General features: G+C 48.0%; 1 protein-coding gene across 1 annotated transcript in view; it reads right to left on the bottom strand.

The window, feature by feature from the left end:
* LRIG1 (leucine rich repeats and immunoglobulin like domains 1) overlaps positions 1 to 25135 on the bottom strand; it is a 124004-nt gene that overhangs the window by 34622 nt on the left and 64247 nt on the right. The window contains exon 4 of the mRNA XM_004372769.2: positions 883 to 1020. Within this exon, the coding sequence (XP_004372826.1) occupies positions 883 to 1020 (138 nt within the window). The remainder of the gene's footprint in view (positions 1 to 882; positions 1021 to 25135) is intronic.

The raw sequence follows: 25135 nt of genomic DNA, 5'->3' as shown, positions 1-25135 counted from the left end.
GCCTTTACTTGGAACGTCAGTGTGCCAAGCCTCAGCCTCACTGAAAAGACAGGTCACAACGACCACACAACTGGCCTTGCAAAGGAACTCCGAAATTACTCAGGCACAGCAGTAATGCAGGGAACGAAAACTTGCAAGTGATTTCAAAATGACTCTTGTTGGTTTCTTCCCCAAACCAATGTTTTCCTAAGAAAAGTGGTGGATTAAACAGATACCAAGTTTCATTCTTCCTGCCTACTTTCTGGTGGGTGTGAGATGGGGCATGAGAATGGGTAAAAGAGAAAGAGACCAACAAAGAAACCTAAAAAGCCCTGAGAACCTACAAAATGGAGTAACCCCCCACCCCCGCCATAATAAACCAAATGATTTATTAAAAGAGGGCATGACACTAGAAAGATAAACTGAGTCTCTGAGAACGTAAGCCTTGTCAATGAAGTCGCCCTCCAATGTGATTTCATCCCAAACTACCCTTGAATCTTGTCTATAAGCTTTCCCAGGAGGCAGCCCAGTAAACTGGAAAGAACACAGACTTTGCAGTCAAGATGACCTGGATTCAAGTCCCAGAATCTCCTCTTTGAGTGGGGTGTCCCTTAAGCAGGCTACTTAGCCTCAGTGTCCCTGTCTGTCTGTGAAATCACAGAGTCAGGCTGTAGGCTTTGGAGATGCTCTATAAACAGGATGGAGAAAAGGCACAGACGGGGCCCCCTGGCCAGCCGAGGGAAGCTGGCGGAGGTCTACACCATGCCCACAGACTAAGGCGGGCCTCAGCGGAGAGGAGAAGGAACGCTCACTCTGTTTGGAGACTTGGGTGCTGGTGACCGCCATTACACCCAGCCTGGCTGTGGCAAGAAGGTCATTTACGGCAGGACAGAAGGTACTTACAGCTCCTTGATGTGCAGTCCATGGGGAAAGCAGGCACTCCGGATTTCCGTGATGTTGTTCGAACTCAAATCCAACACTTCTAAGGAAAGGTAAGCCTTCAGCTGATTCCCCTCCACACTGCGAATCTTATTGTGTTGCCTAAAACACACAAAGAGAAGTGACTCAATCATTTATTTTTGCAAAGAAACTATAACCAGAACCTGTTGCCTTGGAGCTGATTCTGACTCATGGTGACCCCATGTGAGCCTGAGTAGAATTGTTTTCAGTAGCTGATTTTTCTGAAGTAGATTGTCAGGCCTTTCTTCCGAGGCACCTTTGGGTGGACTCGCACTGCCAGCCTTTCGTTGAGCAGCCGAGCACATGACCGTTTGCACCACCCAGGAACTCCAAAGCAACTCTAAGAGCAACTGTAACTATCGCTTCTTGGGACACTTTTTTCCTTGCTGTTTTAAAACGCGACCTCATGTTCCTCTTCCCAAGTTTTTATATGCTGGCTGGGCGTTTCATAGGATATTGAGTTTTCTGTCCCTTTTCTGTGAAAGTTTCTCTGTCAAAGTGTGTTCTCCCCAAGGGTAAGAACACAGTGGTGATATGTGAGATCACGCAGAGACCAGCAAGACATGACCCAGGACCACCAGCCAGCTCCTAACCTAACTCTCACCTATAATTCTCAGAACCGAGTCCAGCCCCGTAAACTACAAGACTGTAGGCACCAGAGCCCAGAGTTCAGCTTGATCCAACTGAACGCATCATTACACACCTCACATTTTACTGACACTGACCGTGTTCCAGGCTTGGAGATTGGTAGAGGGGATAAAAAAAACAAAGGAGCTGACGAAAATCCTGACCATCTACCAAGAGAAACAGAACTGACTGCTAATTAAAACTGGTCTAAGCGGAGTTGAATCCCCTGAACCTCCTGACTCTACCCCTCAATAGCTTCTCTGTGCCTTAGTTACCTCGTCTGAACAATGGGGTCCACAGCCCCTCCTTTCCCGGGGACATGACGACCTAACCTGGAACCACACCACAGCATCTGCAGACATTAACATACGTGTTCAGAGTGTCTACCATCTGCCCCAGGAAAGGCAACTTTCTACCAAGACTTATTTGCACCTTTAATCCCCCTTCTGTCAAACCCACAATCTAACCGACCACCCAATATTCATTATCAGGAAAAGAAAAACAAATGCTAACCAAGGCCAGGGGAACTGCCCCTCGTGGGTTTGGCCCTGCCTGGCACACTCAAACCACCGCAGCCCCAATTTCAGTATTCAGATGCTGAAGACTCTGCTGGGCAGCAGCATATGGACCTCTGGGTTCCAAGAGGCACTTACTCTGGCCAGTTTCTCAGTAAACAGTGTCAGGGTCTCCGGCCAATCAAAGCATTCTTGAACACGACACAACCAAGCCAGGCGTCGCTTACCAAGTGGCATCTCCTTTAAACAAACACTTGACCAAATCAGTTCCAACAGGCATAAACAAGGACCTCTTTCCCAGCAGCTCTGGGCTTCTCATCGACTCCTTTGTTTTTTTTTCACAAGTCTCCCAGGCCCTGGACTCAAACACCCATTTACAAAGGCACAGCTCCACACACAGTACAGTGTCCGCAGAAAGACAGTGCCCGGTTCCCATCACCTCCCTGCCCTCCCTCAGAGCTACTTCCCGGGATTCTTGATTGAGTTCTTTAATAAAGATCGTCTCTTCAGTTTTCTGACTCCAAAAGAAACAGAAGAGAAGAGAAAACCTTTATTATGTAAAGTTCGCGAAGAAAAGAACAAGAAATAATGGCGACAGAGCTGGGTCTTATCCAGGAACTCTGAATGCAGCACCAGGGAGACGGGACAAGAGGAAACTGAGTAAAGAAAGGAACGGGCACTGCTGGACCAAAGTCACAGAAAGAAGGTCTGGCGTGGGCAAAACCGACCCACTTGGAGGGCCCGGGGGACAACTGCGAGCCCTGTGACACTCCCCACGGGGCCCCTGTTCTCCACCCTCTCCCCAGCTCCTCTGCAGTCTCCCTGCCTTCATCGCTCATCTTATACTAGTTCCTTCTTTCTTTTCAGTCTATTATTAATTGAACCAAACACGTCCTGGGCCCCCACTCTGCCCCAGCGCACTACCGATACAGGATGCTGTGATGGGAGACAGGTCTTGTTCACACGCTACGGAAACGTTCCCAATGTAGCAGAAGAGGCAGCCAGGGAGATGAGAACCCACAGTGCCCAGAGTGAGGGCTACAGCCAGGATGGAGGAAAAGCTCTGGACGCCCACAGGGGAGGAGCGCTGAGTTCTGCCTAGAGAAGGGCTAGGGTAAGCAAGCTCCACAGGGTGGGAAGCAGAAGCTGGGCGGAGACGGCTGGGCAGAGGCCCAGGAGCTGAGAGCTGGCCAGGCAGGCAGGACCACTATGTCACAGTGATCCAGATGAAAAATGGCAAGTCTTTCCATACACGGCCTCACTGCCTCACCTGCTCCTCCACCTCATGCACTCTGCCCCTCCGTGGTCCTCAAACTCGCCAGGCCGACTCCTGCCTCAGGACCCTTGCACTGACTGTTCCCACTGCTTGGAATGCTCTCTCCCCCCAGAGATCACAAGTCTTATGTCTTCACTTCCTTCTCAGCTGTATTCAAATGCCACCTTCTCCACGAGGCCTTCCCTGGCTACCCCCTCTAAAACCACAAGCCCTTTCACCCCAACGCACACTTTCCACCCCCTTGCACACCTTATTTCTCAACAGCCCTGATTATCATATCATGCACTCAGCACTTTGCTTCTTTCTTGTTTAACATTTTCTCTCAACCAGGACGTGGCTCCATGACGGTAGAGACTTTTGTCTGTTTTGGTCACTTCTGTGTCTCCAGCCACTGGGACTGTGCACAGCACATAATAGGTGCTCAACAAAAATTTGTTGGCTGAGCCACAAAGAATGAACACAGGCTGAATTCAAGGGAACGGAGAGGCTGCACCCAGATATATGCAGAAAAAAAAAGAAAACATGCAGGCAGATGAGTTCAGTGATGGAATGTGAGGAGAGAAGACTTTGCCAAGTGCAAGTGGCGGCCCCCCAGGTCTTCAAGGCTCACACACTGCTGTCCCCAGCTACTGAGGATGCCCTGGGCCCCAATCTCCTGCGCTGGACTCTAGCCCAGGGCTCCCAAACCCCTCCTGAACTCCCGTTATGGACTGAACTGTGTCCCCAAAGAAGATGCTGAAGTCCTAAAACCTGGGTACCCGTGAACATGATCTTGTTTGGAAACAGGTTATACTACAATAGGGTGGGTCCTGATCCAATGTGACTGGTGTCCTTATAAAAAGGGAGGAGACACAGACTGGGAACAATGTGACAGAGACTGGAGTTAAGCTGCGACAAACTCAGGAACACCTGGGGTCACCAGAAGCTGGAAGACGCACGAAAGGATTCCTCCCTTAGAGCCTCCAGAGAGAGCGTGGCCCTGCCAACACCTTGGTTTCAGACGTCTAGCCTCCAGAACTGTGCGAGAATACACTTCTGGTGCTTTCACTCACCAGGTCTGCAGCTCTTTGTTAGGCAGCCGGTGCTCAGAATGCTCACCTTGCAGCTCTGGCTCCCATGGACCTCTACCACCTGCCCGGGCGGCTCAGGAGCCACACTGTGCTGCTGCATGTCTCTGCTGACCCTGCAACTCCACCAGAAGCCAAAGAGTTCCTCCTGTCAGGAATACCGCCCTGCATGGAAGAACATGCTGCGCACCAACCTGCCCGAGTTCAAATCCCGGCTCAGAGGAACCCCGCCTGCACAGTGGGGGCGTGAGGTTCCTATACCCCACGGGCTGATGTGACCTGACATGCAGCTGCTGCTCAATAAAGTGAGTTCTTTTGATTAGTCATTATCTGCATCTTCAGAGCCAGGCTCAGGATCTAGTTTGTAAAAGGACTCTGGAAAAACAATGAATAAATAAAATGAATGAATGACTGTCTACTCCTCTGTCACATGTCAATGCAAACAGGCAGATACTGCTCCCCTCAGGAACACGAGGCTAATTCAGATCTCTCACTCCTAGCTTCAAACACGAAACAAACCCACTCCAGCTGGAGAAGCCTGGGCTGCCTCAGGGAACCACGCTGCAAAACAAATCCAAGCCCACAGCGTCTGCAGCACTCAGGGTGGCTGTGGATCTGGTATAGCTCCAACCCCACCCAGGCCAGTTACATCCCCCTTCTCATTCCCACAGCAAGTGGGGCTCAGGCCCAAACCACAGACCCAAACCCGCCAACCAAGCCCACCACACCAGGAGTAGCCTGCTTGTCTAAGATAAGACACCCCCCTACACCAGGACTCCACCATTCACCCAGGTTACAGGAAACAGTCAATGTTCAGGCACCCACAGGGGATGCCCTCCCACCTCCTCCAGAGTGCACTGATGTGAGAGTGAGTTTGCTGCCCTCACTTGACCTAGTGTTCCACTTTCATGAAACTGTCCATGTTTTTAATGATACGTGCAAACGCAGGTGGTCATAATGCCATGCCTTCAACGTAACTGCCCAGTTCCCAAGAACAGCCACTCATCTTTATACCTTCCAAAGGACTCTCTATCCAGCCCACTGGAGTGGCCCTCCCAGAAGAATCCTGAGGCGCAACCCCAGATCGGATCCACAGACCTTCAGCAAAGCCTGGCTAGATGGAAATGCTAGTCGGCTGTTTCTTGGTCAACTCAGACTGGTCTTAGCAGACTGGCCTCAACCAGATGGCCTTGCTTTTATGCCAGTTTCCCAAAGCCCTGTGTCAGGGGCAGATGTGCGCAGGGCTCTGTGACACTCAATCTCAGCAAGCAAGGCAGACGAGACTAAAGTTCTTATTCACTGGTCTCCTGGAGGGTCGTGTCTTTACAGACCTGTATTCAAGGGAGAAATGACCACCACCTTTATTCTCAGGGGAGGGAGAGTCGCAAAGGGATCTACTTAGTTTACAAAAAAGGGTGCGGAGGGTACAGGATGGGGGGAAACAGCGTTGTGCTTGGACTATTTCTCACTGGCCTCGTCAAAGGAACACTCCAGCCTTTCTCTCTGCAGGTACAGGGTCTGGGAAGGCATGTGGTGGCCAGGTCACGTGGCAGTCGCCTCCAGCCACAGTGTCGGCTTACCCCTTGGGCTGCCCTCTGGGGCGAGGAGAACTTAATACAGCAGAAGTGTATTAAAGCAACACCTGTTAAGGGCTTCAAAAATAAAATCAGTCTTCAGACGGACAGCATGCAAGATAAGCTCTCCCCACTTGGCTACATTTTCAGAGCCGATGTTAAAATAGACAGTAAAACAGACAGAGGCATCTGAAACCAACATTTAAAACTTTTTATCATAAGTGGTTGTTCCACTAGAGCTCTGTGAAAGCCTGGTTTACAAGGTATTCCCGTTAGCAGTGGACAAGAGATCATGTCACAGATAACCACCAGGAAGAACAGCCAGGAGATCAAAGGCAGGAGGGCCAAGGTGGGTCAAATGGGTAACAGCTGGTTCCTGAAATTATGCACCTACTGTCTACACAAAAAAAAACCTCACTGCCGCCGAGTCGATTCCGACTCATAGAGACCTTGTCTACACAGTAGTTGGCAAAGTTATTTTATAAAGGGCCTGATGGTAAATACTTCAGGCTTCACGGGCCATGCAGTCACGACTACGCAACACTGCTGTTATGGAGAAAGTAGCCACAGACAGCGGTGGATTATCCAACATGCAAGGTAAGCACAGTGCTTACCCTGCTTACCAGATGATCTGTAGTGAACAATTTCACATGGGTTTCAACACATCAAGATGTGAAACTGTTCACTACAGACAAGTAACTAAGCACAAGTAAACCCGTGTTTACCTTGCCTATTGGATAATTCACCCCTGGCCACAGACAACATGCAAATGAATGAACACGGCTGTGTGCCAATAAAGCTTTATTTCTAAAACAAGCAACGGGAAGGATTTGGGCCACTGGCTGTAGTCTGCTGACCCTGGTCTACACTACAGCAACTCGTTTGGGCTTCTAACTGCAGGAACTCAGATTCTAATTCCAGCTCTGACATAACTTTGGCACTATGGTTAAATCCTTCCTCTTGTATCTCGTTTGGAGTCCAAACAAGTAGTGCAAACAGTTAACGCGCTCCGCTACTAACCAAAAGGCTGGTAGTTTTGAGTCCACCCAGAGGTGCCTCGGAGTCTATTTCCAAGAGGTCATAGCCATTGAAAACCCTACAGAGCACTGTTCTACTCTGACACACATGGGCTCAGCATGAGTTGGAATCGAATCGACAGCAACTGGTGATGGTAGTAGTAGTGCCTGGTTTAACTGCCTCTGAAAACCAAAACCCGTTGCCATGGGGTCGCAATTCCAGCTCATAGTGACCCTGTAAGACACAGTAGAACTGCCCCATAGGGTTTCCAAGGAGCAGCTGGTGGATTCAAACTGCCGACCTTTTGGTTAGCAGCCAAGCTCTTAACCACTGTGACACCAAGGCTCCAACCACCTGTAAAGTGGGGCTAAATACCTTTATACTGCACTCTGGTGCCCACGGCAGACATCACTAATCAATAACTGCAATCTTTCCCACTAATGTCTTTTCTACCTCTTCAGAAAGTGAAATGGAACGTAAGTCTACATCATTATTACTTTCCTCAAAAGATGACCCAAGTTACTCACTGGAGCCAGTAGAGCTAGGCAGGCAAACAGGGTTATCTCACAGAAAACAGAGCTTCACACTGTACATCCTTACTCTTTTGAAACACATTGAAGCTAGCCAGCTCACGAATCCTCACAGCTAACCAGCTATGCCCTCAGGCTCCTCCAGACAAACCACGATGACTCACAGAAGTCCACACTGTCAACTCCTGGAGTGTCAACTCTCACCATAAATCTACCTCAAGATAAATTTTAAAGTGTTTTACTTACGAAATCACTGAAACTCAAAGTACAGTTCTTTCCCTCACCTGAACCTCTGCTAAGAAACAGTTTCATACAATCTAGCCCTGGAATGGGGGGAAGAAAAGCAGCCCACCTGCCACTACGCCCCCCATTTCCCACTGAGATCATGGCAGACACAGTGAATCAAATTCCACACCCCATGGCCTCTAGGCATCCACAGCACTTCGCAGCTTACGCATCAACCACTGCCTGAAGGTTTTTACTATGGCTCTGCACCCAAGACCTAACCCCACTGCCTCCCACACAGCAGGCATTCAAAGGTCTGATCAAAACGGATGAAGGTGTGCAGACATGCATAAGTGCCATCTGGGGCTACCTGGGAACTTTATATTCATACGTGGAAAATCACACAATGGGAGATAATCGGAGGCCCTGATAGTACTGATTTTTGTGTTTAAAACTCAGTGTGAGGAAAAGCAGCCCTGATGTCTACTTAAGTAGGTTCTTTGTATTACTGCAAACCCCAAAAGACGTTCATCATTTCAAGAACCCACATGGAGATGTTTTCTCCTTTGTCAAAAACGACAGCACTACCAAAACAGGCCATATGGTCAAGGGCTGGCAACTGTTTGTTTTAAACACTTTCACTGAAATATGACAGGCATACGGAGACGTGCATAAATTGTCAGCACGGGACTCGAGGCATTTTTAGAAACTGAATACACTCAACTACTACTCAGGTCAACATCTAGAACATTTTCAGCACCCCAGAAGCCTCCCTCCTCCTGCCACTTTCCCTGTCGTCGTTCTGCCTAAGAGAACCTGTAAGTTCTACCACCAACAATTAATTTTGCCTATTTTTGTACGTTCTATACATGGAATTGGTCCATATGTACTCCTCTGTATCTGGCTAACTCATGTTGATGAGTTCCATTCACATTGCTGCACCGTGTTGTTATGTTGTAAGTTGCTGTTGAGTCAACTCCTCCTCATGCCGACTCTTTTCCATCACTGTGTAATATTTTTATCGAAGGGCTGCATCACAATTTATTTTTTTCATTCTAGTGTTGATAGCCAGTGAGTTATCTCCAATTCAGGCTGTTGTAAAAATCCCAGCCATGTACATGGACACGTCTTTTGTACGTGGCTCTTGGTACATACCTGCATGTATTTCTGTCAGGTCATAGGGCATGTCTGTGTTCAGCCTTATTAAAGGCTGGTAGTTTTAAGCCAATCCTCCCAGGGCTGAAATGAATCTGGAAAGCAATTTAATCCCCAGTGCCCTGTTTCATGCTGCTTCATTCAACCAGGGGCCACCACCCTCATGTGTCCCCACTTCCTGCACCCCTCCCTGCAAAAACCATTAGAAACACAGTCTGGAGAATCAGAATATAGCCAAGTACATACTAATCTTGTTCACATGTCAAACAGAATTATTTTCTTACAAATGAGGGCTGATGAGCACCCAAAATACATATCTATAATGAATCATTCTAAGTCCAAAATTGTTAAGAAATAACTTAATGTACCTGATAACAGGACCAAGCCCATATGCAACTTAAAAATGAAGATAATGAGATTTTAAAAAAGGAAGAGTGAGTCCAGAATAACTTTCCTAGGCCAACGTGAAGAAAAGTTCTCTTCTGCGAAGGAGAGTCTAAAGCACCATCCTCTCACTAGCTATCACTTTACACCTATCTTCTTAAAAATGAAAATCAAGACCATCTGTCCTATTGCATAAGTTGATCATTTGCTTGAAGAAACTGGCGTCTTTTAAGAACCAGCCCAGCCCGGGTTATTTGCTGGACAGGAAATGAGAATCAGAATAAGCAGGTCTCTCTCTCGCTTGCTCCTTCTCTCTTTCCCCAGCTGCTGGTGAATCACCAGTTCCCTGGGGAATTTTGGCAGATTCTCAGTCTGACTGCAGATGACGTTCCGGATCTGTTTATTCAGGTGGAGATCGGATAAAAAACAAGAGCACTCCAGTGGCAGGATAAACAGCCTCTGCCAGGCGGGGTCAACCCCTCCGAGGGCAGGGATGGACTGTGTCGGCCAACCTCCCGACCCGTTCACTTCCTTTAGGGTCACTCTCCCATTGGGGTCTTCGATGAATGGTTCCAATTAACTCCTTGCAAAAAAGACCTGATATCCCATCCCCATGGGAGTGTGTGGCTGAGGGACCTCATGCAGCGGATCCCACTTGGCTCTCCCATCCATCGGTTGATACACATTGAGCTGGAAGCCCAATATCCGGAATTAAGAAACCTGGGACAATCAATAGCCAGCTACCACCACCATTCTGTGAAGTCTACGGTGACTCAACCCATGAATGACTGCAAATCATCAGGATCCAACCCATCCAGGGTTCAATCCAAACTTCCAGGAATGTTTCTGAATTTCTCCTTAAGATGTACAAACACACTAAGAACAAAAACAAAACACCTCCTAAGGAATTAAGTAATCCTAAAATCATTACATCATCAGAATGTAAACCACACGGGGCTGGGATTTTTGGCTTGTTTTATTTACTGCTATGTCCTTTAAAAAAAAAAAAAAAAACCATTGCCATCAAATCGATTTGATTAGATTCCGACTTACAATGCCCCTATAGGACAGAGTAGAGCTGCCCTATAGGGTTTCCAAGGCTGTAATCTTTACAGGAGCCATATCTTTCTCCTGCTTAGCACATAAAAGACGCTCAAATATTTGCTGAATAAAACAAATGAATTACAAATTCAGTTCAACCTCTTATATCTGCCACGACAAAGCTGAACAAAGGAATCTGTTATCCAGAAAAAAAGACTGTGGGAAGATTAAGCACCCAATTTAAAAAAAAAAATTAAAGGTACAGCATCAAATTGACTTTCTTAGGTAGGAAAGCTGGCAGACCTATTTCAAAGAAAATATTGAACTAGTGGATTTTCAGGTTAATTATGCATTTCCCAAATTCAACTTAATCCCAAACACAGACATTAGTTGATTAACCAGAGCTGGCCCTTTTCCTCAGCCCCAGGACTGGGCAGCGTCCCTCACACACAGCAGCACTGCACACAGCACTGAGTCTCCACCTTCACCACACACCTCCACCCCCACTCCTGCCTTGGCAACTGGATTCAACTAGGGTAGTTCCAATCAGAAACTGCTGGTCCAAGAAAGCTTCACAAGCCACATGTGGATTTTGTGCTCTGTGGGGAGACTGGCTGTGTCATTTTAACGCTGGCAGGGACTTCTGAGTGCTTGTCAAAGATACTCGGGGCAACCGCACCATGACCATCGGAGGTAAGTTGTCCTGGCAACTGGGCAGGGCAAGATGGCACCACGCCAGACGAGGAGACGGAAAGCCTGGAACAATGAGCCATCCAGCGGCATTCCAACCCACACGTGGGCACCTCTGAGTCAAAGAAGCCCAAAGTGTTTGCCTCTGCTGGACAGGGCCAACATGGCCACTCAGTTTGCTCTGGCTTTCTTTTCCCCTAACGGAGTCAACGCACCCTTCTTTTCTTCTTGTTTCCCTTTCCCTCACCTGGGAGTCAGCGGAGCACCAGGCTGTCGAGCTGCATCACATCCAGCCACCCAACCGGGCACAACCTGGGAGCCCGTGGGTGCTGCACTGCTGAACTGGACTCACCTCATTTCTAGCTGAGGACGAGTCTAAATTTATTCTCATTACAAGGGACAAGTGTCTGTGCCTGTTTGGCCCTGTCCCTTGAGGTTAGAAGGAAGGGAACCCAGTACCCCATAACAGCCAGCTATGGCACAGTTTCCCCCTGACTCAGAGTGCTGAGCTACTATTTCTGCCAAAAAAAAAAAGGGTGGAAATGCAGACAGATGACAGTGATAAAGGTGACAGCCCCCTCAGGTCAGGCTCAAACACTTTAACCAAGGAGTGCCCACGCTGCCACTCGTGTGACGAGGCTACAAGGAATGATTCTGCTCAAATGAAGGCTTTGCACCAACTAGGGCTGGGTGGGAAAGGTCGGCCCCAACACCTGCCATGTGAATTGCACAGAGCAGGTACTTCTAACTTCCACAAACGCTGGTCAGCCGCTGGGATGGCCAAGGGGATGCCTAGAAGTCCAGGACCAAAGGCTTTGTCATTAGCTATGGTAGTTTCAGGAGCTCTGGTGGTGTAGTTAAGCATTCAACTGCTGACCACAAGGTGGGCAGTTCGAACCCACCAGCTGCTCCTCAGGAGAAACATGGGGCAGTCTGATTTCAGCTTTGGAAAGCCTATGGAGCAGTTCTACTCTGTCCTATAGCATCACTATGATGTGGGCATGCTTTGTTTTTATTGTGGTTTCTGCTTCTGGTGGACTTCATCAACCAGGAGTTGGATAACTGGAATCAGCAAACAGAAACGATATGGTAACCTTACACAAAATTTCCAAAAGAAACATAACCTTCTCATGACGCCCTTCCGTTTGGCCTCAGTCATGGAGCGATCTGTGGTACCCTCACTCAGGAGACTGTCTACGCTACAAAGCAGAATACAGAGGTGATCAGTGCTCACGCCTGCCACACTCTAAGACACAGGCAGAAAAAAGGCAGGAAATACTATAACACACTGCTCTCAAACATAGTATGATAACCATGGAATTTTCCCCTTTCTTGATTTTGCAGATTATTTGAATGTGGTTATCAATTATGTAAATAAATTTATATTTCACAAAGCAGTTAATGTGTCATTAGACACTGAACTTGGGACCTAAGCTTTAAGTTTAGAAACACCTGACCTGCATGACAGCTCTGGGGCAGGAGAACTCCTAGGGAAGAAAGCTTCTCTGGGCCTTACCCTGTCCCTCCACCCTTCTCTGCATCCACCAGGGAGAGGTGTCCCCAAGCTTGGCCACACCATGAACCTGTAATTGGAACCAAGGCAGGACCCTACTGTCTACAGATGGAGAGGGAGCAAAACCTGCCCAGAACCACTGTGCACGCCGTCCCTCCACACTCCCCCATGCACACGCAGCCTCCCGGGCCCTCAGCCACAGCGTGTCAACACACACAGTTGTCACAGGGTCAGCCAGACCTCACCTATTTTTAAGATGACTGGCGTGGACAGCCTCCCCATCCCTGAATAGGTGGTGAGAGTGGCTCTTATTTCCTCACACAGTAAGTGTGACAGGACAGAACTGGACATTCTCTGGGGGGAAGAAACTTGTCACCCATCCTGCTCAACCACCCCAAAGGGCACGCCTCCTAATCCTGAAAGGCAGAAATAATTCAAATTGATTTAATACCCTCCACTTCAAAAGAAAAATAAAGTTTAAGTAGACACAGTTTTCAAGCAGCCCTATACTAGATTCTACCAATTTACCGACGAACAAAAGAGAAAAGCCTGCTGCAGAGAGGTGAAGGCACTGGTCTGAAGTCACCTGGCTAGGCAGGATGCAGGCCCAGGTCCCCTCCAACTCCAGGTGCTGTGCCAGTCCCTGCAGCCACAGAGGCACAGGAAGCTGGATCAGACAGCCCATAGCTGACAGAGGAGTGGGCTGTGGGTACTGGGGTGCCCCTGAAATGCCCACGGGGGCCACAGAAGGAATGCTCCCCTCTGCTGGCCACTGGCACATGCCCCGCAATTCACATGCCAGCTCCCCAACAGCTCTGGAGTTCCAGGCAAAGGAGGAAGCTGTTTCAGCACTTGGCTGCAACCTCCAAGACAAGATCCTCTCCTCTGGGGAATGATACCACTGATGGGCCTTTAAAAATAAAACCAGGCCTGCTTCCTGCCCCATCTGGCAGACTTTTGATCTCCCGATCATATGATTTAGGCTATCTCTTAACACGCAATTTCCCAAGCCTTCAGCATATGATATGACTACACTTTGGGAGGGGTGAAGGATGTGTATGGGTGGAATTAAGGAGTCAGCCTGTTAATGCAGACCTTCTTATCCTCCCAGAAGATGATAAGACCTGTTACAACATCAAAGGGGCACAGGCTCCAGCATCAGGAGCACAGCTCTTTGCCCAGAATACACCCTTCCCTCAGGGTGCCCGGCCCAGATTCCTGCCAGAGCCAATACTTGCTCTGTTTCTTTCCTGGAACCACCAGCTTTGATTTTCTTCTTTGTTGCAGACTTTTCAGAACATGCCATCATGTGAAATGTAAAGCTATGAAACTTTTAGGGAAAAAAAATAGGAGAAAATCTTCAGGATCTAGGGCCAAGCCAAGAGTTCTTAGATCTGACGCTGAAAGTATAATCCATAAAAGGAAATACTGATAAACTGGACTTCCTCAAAATTAACAATGTTTGCTTTGTGAAAGATCCTGCTAAGATGAAAAGACTAGCTACAGACTGGGAGAAGATATATGCTAAGCACATATAAAGAACGAGTAATGAGAATACATAAAGAACTCTCAAAACTCAGCAGCAAAGAAACAAAAAATCCAATTAGCAAATGAACATATGGATGGCAAATGAGCACATGAAAATATGTTCAACATCATTAGCTATTAAGGAAATACAAACTAAAACCATGAGATATCACTATACACCTATCAGAATGGCTAAAAGTTTTTTTTTAAATGGCGTCAACACCAAATGTTGGCAGGGATGAGGAAAAACTGGATCATCCATACACTGCTGTGGGGATGCAAAATGGGACAGCTGCTCTGGGAGAGTTTGCAGTTCCTTAAAACCCTAACCATGCCACTGCCATCCAACCCAGCAACAGTACTCTAGGGTATTTATTCAAGAAAAATAGACTTCTGTTCACACAAAAGCCCATCACGAATGTTCACAGGAGCTTTATTCATAATAGCACAAAACTGGAAACAACCCAGACATCCTTCAACAGATGAGTAATTAAACTGTGGTACCTCTATATCTTGAAATACTATCCTGCAATACAGAGGAATCAACTACTGTTACACCAACAACCTAGATGAATCTGCAGAGAATTATGCTAGGGTGGGGGAGCCAATCCCAAAAGGATCCATTGGTTCCACTTATATACCATTCTTGAAATGAGGAAATTATAAACATGGAGAACAGATTAGTGGTTCCCAGGTGTGGGAACAACATGAGGGATCCCTGTAGGGATGGAAACATTCTGTATCTTGACTGTATCAATGTCAATATCCTGGTTGTGAATAGTTTTGCAAGATGTTACCATTGGAGGAAACTGCATTCAGGGTATATGGAATCTTTCTGTATTACTTTGTACAACCACGTACAAATCTACAATTATCTCAAAATAAAAAGTTTAACTAGAATAACAACAACAAAAATGGCACGACACTCTCAGTGGAATTGCACAGAAGGCCTGCAATCTTATTTGGTCTCTAGCTTTTCCTTCATGCCAAGCAGAAAGGTACAAAATATGGAGTCTAGCACCAAGTGTTGCTGGGCTCTGTGGGGTTATGACGTCTAACCAACCAGCTGTCACTGAGTCGATTCCGACTCATGGCATGTGTGTCAGAGTAGAACTGTGCTCCACAGGGTTTTCAATGGCTGATTTTTTGGAAGGAGATTGCCAGGTCTTTCTTGTGAGGTACCTCTGGCAGACTCAAACCACCAACCTTTGGGTTATAGCAGGTAAATGGATTAACTGTTTGCACCACCCATCTAGGGATATGAATGAACCGAATTATCTTTACTTTTCCACCTTTTATGAAGGGACAAAGGGGTCTGATTCCCAGGGGAGAAAGATACTGCTGATAGAGCTTCCATACTTGGAAGGCCAGTGTGGAACTTGCCTGGCACTCTGGAGTTATCTTTCTGATCTGGGTTTAGCTGAACCCCAGGGCTACTCGGCAAAGTATCCATACCTATAAGGTGCAGATAAAGGCAGGCTTGAGTTACCAGACACAAGGTTCCCAAAGTGCTGTCCCCAGAACACTAGTCTTGGGAGGTGTTCCATGAAAAGAGTCTGGGGTCCAGTCAAGTTTGGGAAAGGTAGCATATATCCTCCGCTGCCCCTTGCAGACTCCCAAAGCAGGTCAGTGCAGGAAAGGCACTGATGAATCCCGCAGTAAAGGCAAATTTGCATTCTGCTTGTTACAGATAGAACTGTGTCCCCCAAAAACTGTGTCAACTTGGCTATGCCATGATTCCCAGTATTATGTGACTATTCACCATTTTGTCTAGGATATTAATGAGGCAGGATTAGAGGCAGTTATGTTATGGAGGCAGCACTCAACCTACCAGATTAGGTTGTATTTTGGGTCAGTCTCTTTTGAGATATAAAAGACAGAAGCAAGCTGCAAGACAGGGGGGTCTGCCAGGAGCAGAGCGTGTCCTTTGGACTTGGGGTTCCTGTGCAGAGAAGCTCCTAGTGCAGGGGATGACTGATGACAAGGACCTTCCTTCAGAGCCGACAGAGAGAGAAACCCTTCCCCTGGAGCTAGCATCCTGAATTCAGACTTCTAGCCTACTAGACTGTGAGAGAATAAACTTCTGTTTGTTGAACACATCCACTTGTGGTATTTCTAGTTATAGCAGCACTAGATAAAAACTGTTGCCATCGAGTCGATTCCAACTCCCAGGGACCCTAACAGGACAGAGTAGAGCTGCCTCCATAGGGTTTCCAAGGAGCAGCTAGTGGATTTGAACTGCTGACCTTTTGGTTAACAGCTGTAGCGCTTAACCACTGTGCCACCAGGGCTCCAGATAACTAAGACACTGCTGAGTTCTACATTTGCTAAATTTGACCACAAAGCTCTTTTTTCCATGAAACAACTTGTAACTTTCCACAGAGCAAGCGTTCCAGGTAGCTCACTTGGGAACACCACGCTTCACTCCCTCGACAGAGCTCTCTCGTGGCAGCAGAGGGTCTACGGTGCCTGCTCAGGGGGTCTGGGGCCACTGGCAGGCAAACCTGAACTGTGGCGCGTCTGCACAGGAAGAACTGGTGGAGGGAAGGCAGACGAGGAGAACTGCCAAGGTAACAGAGTATCAAATTCACTGCTGCACCTTTAGGGGTGGGGAGGTACCGCTCTTAACTGGTCCTTCTGTAGATCAGCACCTCTCACCCTCCGGTAGCCTCCTCCCCTGCCCCTGCCCCACCAAATAAATAATAGAGCTGTGATGAAATAACCCTAGGACAGAGGCTCTGCTTCTCATCAGAGTCTTAAAATGAACATTACTTCTAAGTGTCCCACAGAAACAAAAGCTACTTACCTGTAACTCTGGGTTTTCTGAACTTTCTAACCACGGGACTCCCCTCTCCTCTTTTAATACATCTACTGACATCTGCAGCACCCAACTGCTGCTCAATATGTAGTTTTTAGAAAGGCTGCAGCGCCCCCTCCCTCACCTTCCCTCCATCACTGTGGGCTCTGTGGGCAGAAAGGGTGGTATCCTGTAGGTGGGCTGCAGACTCCTCCAAGTAGGTAAGCAGAGAGCAGGAGCCCCTCCTCTGACATATTACAGTCGAGCACCAGCCACTTCACATCTAAACAAACTGAGGCACGAAAAGACTGAAGCTGACTCTGCCACCAGAAAGTACCAAAGGGGGTGACCCCAGGGCCCCTCCCCTCCCCTCTAAGCCTCCAGGAGGGCTTCCCACAACACACTCCCTGCCTAGCTCTTCAATAAATCAAGGCAAGCACTGCTTATCTCCTGGCTGATAACAGCGTGCCCTCTAGGACCTCCCAAGAGACCATTCTGAGAGTACCTGTCCCATGCTTGTCCCCTCATCAGTGAATAAACGGGTCAGTCTAAAACAACCCATTCGTTTAGACCTTCATTTATTCAAACACATGTTGTTGTTGGGTACAACTGCTCTATAGGGTTTGCTATACTATAATCTTTACAGGAGCTGCAGAGCTGCTGGTGGGTTCGATCCATTGATCTTTCGGTTAGCAGCCAAGTGCTTAACCATTGCGCCACTAGGGCTCCTTATTCAAATACATTCGGGATGCCTACTATGTGCAGCTGCTGTAAGAAAAAAAGGTGAGTTTGACCATACTGTCACTGTTCCCCTCACCTCATCTCCCAGTGCTCAAAAAGTTCAGAAGACAGAGAAATGGAGAAATGTGATGGGTGCAGTGATGGATGTCATGGAACACAAACTTGGTGGAGGAGAGGCTAGGAGAGAGACAGACATTTCAACGTGAACAAGGGACAGAATCCCTGTGGGCGTTCATCACAGGCAGTTTGAGTCAAGTTCAAGGCAGCAACTGGTGCAAATGGAAGCAGGAGCCAACTCTGAATGGGCTGCTGAGACTTTATCTCATAGGTGATAGGGAAGTGATGATGAGGTCCTTCTTTCATTTCTTTGTCAAAACTGACTGTGGGGCAAGCACAACCCAGGCACTTCACTAGGTGGGGAGTGATGAGGGCAGACAGAATACTCAGGGGCTCTGGGGGAATAGAAAGGCCAAGACTGGGCCCCCTTAGAGCCAATATCCTGAATAGCCTTCCTAATCTCAGGTTTGATAGTGGACCAGAGGAGCTGGCAAGGAAGCTAACCCACAGCATCATTCCAAGTGGACTTCTCAACACCTGACCAAATGATTTGGCTGGCCCCTAGGACAGAATTCACAAGCATATGAACCTCTACCAGGAACCTGGGGTCTACAACCTGTGGGCCAACCATGACAGCAGTCCTCAACTAAAGATGGGTGTTTATTCCAAAGAATATGTAGCTCAGAGGACGGGGAGCAGCATGTGTATTCTTAAGCCTAGTATCACTGAGATGGAAGCAGCCCCTTTCCTTACAGGAGCAGGAAGAGAAGAATGACTTGTGAAAGATCCTATAACGGGGTCTCTGGTAGAGTCAGGAACATTTGTGGTGATAAGCGGGGGAGGCCATGTGCACTCTAGGAAGGGTGTTTCCCCTTCATTCTGGGGCATTTAGCATCCCACCTCAATTCAGACTAATCTGCACTCCACTGGTATTCCAAAAAGAGGATGGTGAGGGGGGCTTCCCCTGCCAGCAAAGAAATCACTTTAGACACCAACATCCACCTGGAGGTAAGGCAGAGAATGAGCCAACATTCTCTGCTAAAATGCCCACCAAGGAGAGGCCAAATGGGGGCTTCCCTAGAGAGGCAGCAGGGTCCTCACCACTGTGTCCACTCCTTGGGCCTTTGGCTTTTTCTTCTCACAGGTGACCCCACAGGTCACAGAGGCAGGGATGTGATGCCCATTGGCCTCTTCAGGAAACGGAACTCATGTCCACAGCTCACAGTAACTTTGATTTCTGAATCAATTTCCAAGGACAATTTATTTAAACTCTCAGGGGTGAGGGCTCGTTTTCAGGGGATGGGGGGAAAGTGAAGACAAGCATTAAGCTCTTACTTGGAACTACATAATTGCTAGAGAATCACCAAGTCAGAGCTCTTGTTAACACACATTACAGAATGAGAGAGAGGGGGCAGGGGCCAGCTTGCTCTATGAGGAAACCCAGGTGGTGAAAGGGTTTATCACTGCTGTCCGCAGGGCCACTGAGACGGGGACAGGCCCTGGAAGGGCCGCACCTGGGCCTCCACAGCCCGCCAAGCCCACACTGCCTTTCTCAACAAGCCGGTCCTCATTCTGACTCGAGGAAACATGCAACAATTATGAGGCAGAAAAACTTCACTGTGCGTCGCTTTTTTCCACTTCTAAAAAAAAACACACATGGTTTGGAGAAAAAGCTACATTCAAAAAAGGCCAAGGGGATTTTTGTCTCATCTCCAAAATTCTAGAGGTAAGGGTCCAATTCACAAAAATCCATCCAAACTCAATCTTAGCACTTGATTTCTGTTGTTTTACAGACACTACTGCTTTGGGGTGGGATCTTTCTATAGCATATAGTTCCATATTTGTTTTTTAAAATGAAGAATTAAGTCTTACTTTTAGAATCATAAAGAAAAAAATTTTTAAGGGGCTTGAAATAAGTAAGTTTTGCCTATCATTTCTACAATAAAGAGATTTTTGTTCACCACAGTAATAAGACTTTTCTGATTTAGAGAGAAATCAAATACGATCTGTAAATAAGAGATGAGTGGGCAGGCTTTTAGGGGAAAGAAATCACCCAGATTAGGGGGCAGATCCCCAGACGGGTTCAGTGATGACCAAATGAAGCAGCCATGTGTGATCAAACCAAAAACCCTCCCCCATACACAACAAGAGCATTTTAATTCAAGTGGCTAATTTTACAATATCTTTATATTAAATCAATAGTGAAAAGGTAACTAACACTTCTAACAGAGGCCGCCAGAACCGTAAGTGCAAAATCAGAAGCCAGCCTTATATTTATTTCACTTCCGCCTGGTGAGAAGAAAGAAAGAAAGAGAAAAAAAAGGGGGTGGAGGGCAGGGAGTCCGGGTGTTTTAAATGACAGGTATTGAGAGGTAGAGAAAAGAGGAGGAACAATGCATTTCACTTGCAATTACCCAGCTTGCGGCTTGTTAAAACTTTCTCACTGCACACTGGAACGACCTGGGGAGTTTTTAAAAAAACGCTGACGGGGCTCCAGCCTCCCCCAGCTGCAACCGGAGGTTTTGATTTCATTGGCCTGCGGTGTGCCCTGGGCATCTAGATTTGTTAAAGCTGCCAGGTCATTCTATTGTGAGCCAAGGATGAGAACCACTGCTTAAATATCTGATTCCTGCTTGTTGTACCTACCCTAGGTAGAGAATGGGCAAATAGAAAAGAGGAAGGAAATCAATTCTGCTGTCCTCAATCGCTCTCATAATTAAGACGCAGAGAAAGCTAAGAACTAAAAAAAAAAATCTACCACACAGATACAGATGTAGGGATTATCTATAAACTTCACCTGTAGGTGGTTTCCCAACAAGAGAGTGAGTGAGCCGTGATGGATATTTGCAAGTAAGGTCCCCTTTTAGAGGATGTAAGTAGACTCTCTTAAGTGCCTGACTGCTAACCCAGAGGTTGGTGGTTCAAACCTACCCAGCAGCTCTAGGGGAGAAAAGACCTGGAGATCTGCTTCTGTGAAGATTACAGCTAAGCAAACCCTATGGGGCAGTTCTACTCTGTCACATGGTGTCACCATAAGTTGGAATCGACTCAACAGCACCTAACAGCAACAGCACAGAAGCAGACTCTACCCCAGTCTGACACCAAGTCTCTAGTTCAGGGCCAAGAACAAAATCCCTCAGAGCACAGCAGCAAAGGCAGGGCCAGCCTGGCCCACAACCCCACCAGCGATCAATACATGTACTTGGAGTACTCTGCATTAATCAACGCGTCTGGCATTTGTTGCACATTCACTATATACCAGATACTGTATTGAGTACACCCATCATTTGGTTAATCCTCACAACAACCTTAATAATGCCATTTTACAGGTGAGGACACTGGGAACCAGAGAGAAGCCACTCAGGTGACAGAGCGCAGGTGGTGAAGGCAGCACTCAAACCCAGATCAGTGTGACTCCAGAGCCCTCTCAGAGAGGTAGCCCTCTATATAGAATTCTGTGACGTGTGTATCGGTGTAAAGGAAGGTATCTATTTCTACCTATCTTTTCCCTAAATCTACTTGGGGAAGGAGCCCTGATATTTAGAAATGAGTTTCACAGCAGCCTCCCCAATGACAAAATGTTCCTCAGCCCCCCCAGAGGATCTGCGATGAGCAGAGACCAGTGGCCACGAGAGAAGACACCCCCGTGTGCGACATGGGGTGCGTCCTGCAGCCTAGCCATACTCCGCAGCACACAACACATCCCGTGGTTCAAGAAGCTGGGAAGAAAAACCACAAATTGGCACCTTTATCTCAGCTGTTTGGGTTTGAAAGGCATCCAGAAGTGAGGAAACTACAGGGGAATTTGCCTTGAAGTGATGTCCTGGAGGGTAGATAGCCAGCTGCTATCCCAGAATCTGCTGGCAGAACCCATCAACAAGTTTGGGCTCTGCCCAGACGCGAGGACAAGACTGCTTTTCCTCACTGTGCCCTTAACAGACGGATGATCATAACCAGCTCGGGATAACGAGCTTGTGTGTGTGACGGGAGGATGGGGAGAGGAGGGTCAGCCTAATCTTCCTGCTACTTTGCATCAGCTGATGACAACCGTACCAAGGGCTGCCCACAGTGAGTTCACCTGAGGCTTTTAAAGCAGAGGTCACAGAGAGGTGCACACAGGACTTCCCCTCTCCTCACAGAGATGTCCTGCCTTACCCTGGGTTCAACGTCTCATTAGGGCTGTGAGCAACTCACTCCGCACCCTAGGCAGCCACGGAGCTCCCCACCGCTACGATGATTTGGTATGTCAGAATCTGAAATGACAAGACACTCTGCAGGCTCCCACATCCGCATACTTCCAGGTATATAGTGAGCACAAGCCCCCAGAGGCAGAGAGAAAGGAGATCAGGGCCCACCTTCACCACTTCTTAGCTGTGTGACCTCAGGCAAGTTACTGTCCCTCTCTGTGCCTCAGGTGCCTCATTTGTAAAATGTCCTTAATAACCAGTTGCTACTGAGTCGGCTCCAACTCATTGGAACCCCACATATGTCAGGTAGAACTGTGCTCCATAGGGTTTTCAACGTTTGATTTTTTAGAAGTAGATCACTAGGCCTTTCTTCTGAGGTGCCTCTGGGTGACTCAAACCTTTAGGTTAACAACCAAGCTGTTAGCTGTCTGCACCACTCAGGGACTCCATGTCTCACAGGACTGCAGAGGCGACACAATGCAACGAGGTCCGGGAAGGCACATGGAGCAATCAATGCCTGCTAACATTCACGCTGTCACTTTAATCTCAATAGGTTGAACCATACGGGACTGCCGACATTTGACCATGTTTCAGTGACAAACACGGCTATTTCACATGATTCAGTGTAATAACGCTGAGTAAACGATTCTATCTTTAAAAAGCCTTGGCCTTTGAACAAGCAGGGTGAATCTAATATTCCCTTATGTATCTTCCAACAATGACAGGCCTTATGAAAGAAAAGCCGGTATAAACACAAACACATTTCTTCCACTTGGGCTATAAAAGCTGAAATGGCTCCCAGGTGTGAGCAGACACAATAGGCCCTGCCTTCTTTGCAAGGTCACTATGGAGGTCAAAGTCAAGCCAGCCATTTTCGGATTAGGTGGCTATGCACATGTGGCTTCCCCGTGGTAATTGGATTACAGAAGCCACCTGCAGGAAGTGAGCAAGGGGGAGGAGGAGGAGGAAACGGTCCCAGTTGGAAAGAGACTGTTGATGTAGGCCTCGGCCAGCTCCTTTCACACGGGAGATTGTGCAACCAGTAGAACAGCTCTGCTTCCAGTCCTGCAGTGCTCCCAGCACCCACGGCTAGGACAGAGACATGTCTCCTCCATGACCAGCTGGGGGGGCGGGGGAGCCTTGTAACCACTAGATCTCAGACTTCGCATAAAGCTTACATGGTCGTCAGGAAAAATGAGAGAGAAAACAAAGCCAAACACCCAGCAAAATCCAACTCTAAACAACACAACTTAAGCTACTGAGCTCCCCAAAGGGCCGTGAACTGCACGACTAAGTTCCTGCTCCACAGGTTCGCCCCTCCTCGGCTCCCCGGGCTGGCAGCTGGTGTTCGCTTCACTTTCTCAGCAAATGACTTACAGATGGACCTCTCATCTGGCGGGCTCCCCACCCCTACTCTCAAAAAAAGAAAGACGAAGAAAGGAGAGCAGGAAAATGACAAGTCACTGCTGCGTGTAACTTGGCAGGCTTTCCATGGAGGCCACAGCGCCTCCTGTCCCATGAAAGGATGGCTCAGACCAGGGCACGCAGCAGTCCACACTGAGTTCGTGTGAAGTTTAAGGGACAGAGGGCTGCTTTCTCTGTAAACTGGATGTTTAATGTTCTATTCTGAGGCTCACTGGGGGCATCCAGCTTCTGATGAGGCTGCAGTTCTAAGAACTATTGGTCTGGCTCTGCCTTCCCAAGGCAAGCTTGCTGGCTCTTCATACAGCCTGCCCAGTGACAAAGAAACTCGGGGTGGGGTGGGGTAGGTAGCTGGCCTAAAAATGGAACTAGCTATGTCCTGTTAGTACTCCTCCAACCAACGCACTGCTGAACATTTGGCAAGTTCCATCTTCAGCCTGTGGAGTCCCTGGGTGGTGCAGTGAACACACTCAGCTGCAAACCTAAAGGTTAGCAGTTTGAATCCACCCAGGTGCCCCAGAAGAAACGCCTGGCAAACTACTTTAAAAAATCCAGCCACTGAAAACCCTAAGACGCACAGTTCTCTGACACGTGGGGTCGCCAGGAGTCAGAGTTGACTCCACGGCAACTGGTTTATCTTATGCCTGTAATTTACTCTCACTTTTAAGGAGAGACAGGAGGGCCACATAACAGGGAGCCTCAGCTACAATGTCTCTTGTCTGGAAACCTTCCTGTCACACAGAAAGAACAAGTGAGGTACCCCTTAGACATTCCCCAGCCCTTGCCTGTATTGCAATTGTTTATTTGCACACCTTTCTCTGCCGACAGAGTTCCTGAGGGCAGGACCCAGCAAACACCAGTCTCCCGCCCATTCACATTGGTTGGAAGGTTTTACGTGAGGAATCCACCGACAAACCTCACAGCAGCCCTCGGGAGCCTGGCATACAAACTCATGGCCTCATGATAAACCTGTTTGTGCTTCTTTCACTTTCCTTTGATCTCTTTTGCGCCTCACTGACAACTGGGACAATAGGTAGAAGGCTGGGAAAGCTGGAGGTAAATAACTACCACATGAACAATGCAGGGTGGGGAAGAGGTGGCAAGGGCGGGTGGGCGTGGGCTCCTAAATTGCAGGCACCTGAATTTCGATTCCCCCTTACGGCAGGAGAACTTCCTGCTTTTCAGAGGCTTCTTTTAACTTCCACCTGGAACGAAGGCGTACCATTCAAGTCTCCAGGCAAGAGCAAAGATTTATCTGATAATAGTGACTAGTATCAGCAGGCAGATAAGTAGTGCTAAAACCCCTGCCCTGGCTCCTCCTGCCTGGGCTGCAGGGCTGTAAGTAGAGCAGCTGATAACAACAGGTCACCTACCACACCCTTCTCTGAGCGCTCCCTGAAGTCTAAAGTAACTGGTCACCATCTACTGGGGAGCCTTGTTGTTGTCAGCTGCGGTACAGGCGGCCCCTGACTCCTGGTGACCCCATACACAGCGGAATGAAACACTGCCCAGTCAGAGGGGCCATCCCCATGATAGGTTGGGGATCAGACCACTGTGATCCATAGGGTTTTCCCTGGCTGATTTCCTGAAGTAGATTGCCAGGCCCTCCTTCCTAGTCTGTCTTAGTCTGAAACGTGGTTATCATAGCAACACACAAGCCTCCATGAAGCATGGGTGGTGGCTGCTTCTGAATGAGCTTCAGTAAAATTTTACTTGCGTGTGATATTAATGATATTGTTTGAGAATTTCCTCATTCTGTTGGATCGCCTTTTTTTGGAATGGGCACAAATATGGATCTCTTCCATCAGTTGACCAGGTAGCTGTCTTCCAAATTTCTTGGGATAGACAAGT

Source organism: Trichechus manatus, unplaced genomic scaffold, assembly GCF_000243295.1.
Source record: "Trichechus manatus latirostris isolate Lorelei unplaced genomic scaffold, TriManLat1.0 scaffold00020, whole genome shotgun sequence".
Taxonomy (NCBI): domain Eukaryota; kingdom Metazoa; phylum Chordata; class Mammalia; order Sirenia; family Trichechidae; genus Trichechus; species Trichechus manatus.
The sequence above is the reverse complement of the archived record's forward strand: the minus strand, read 5'-3'. Positions and strand labels throughout refer to the sequence as shown.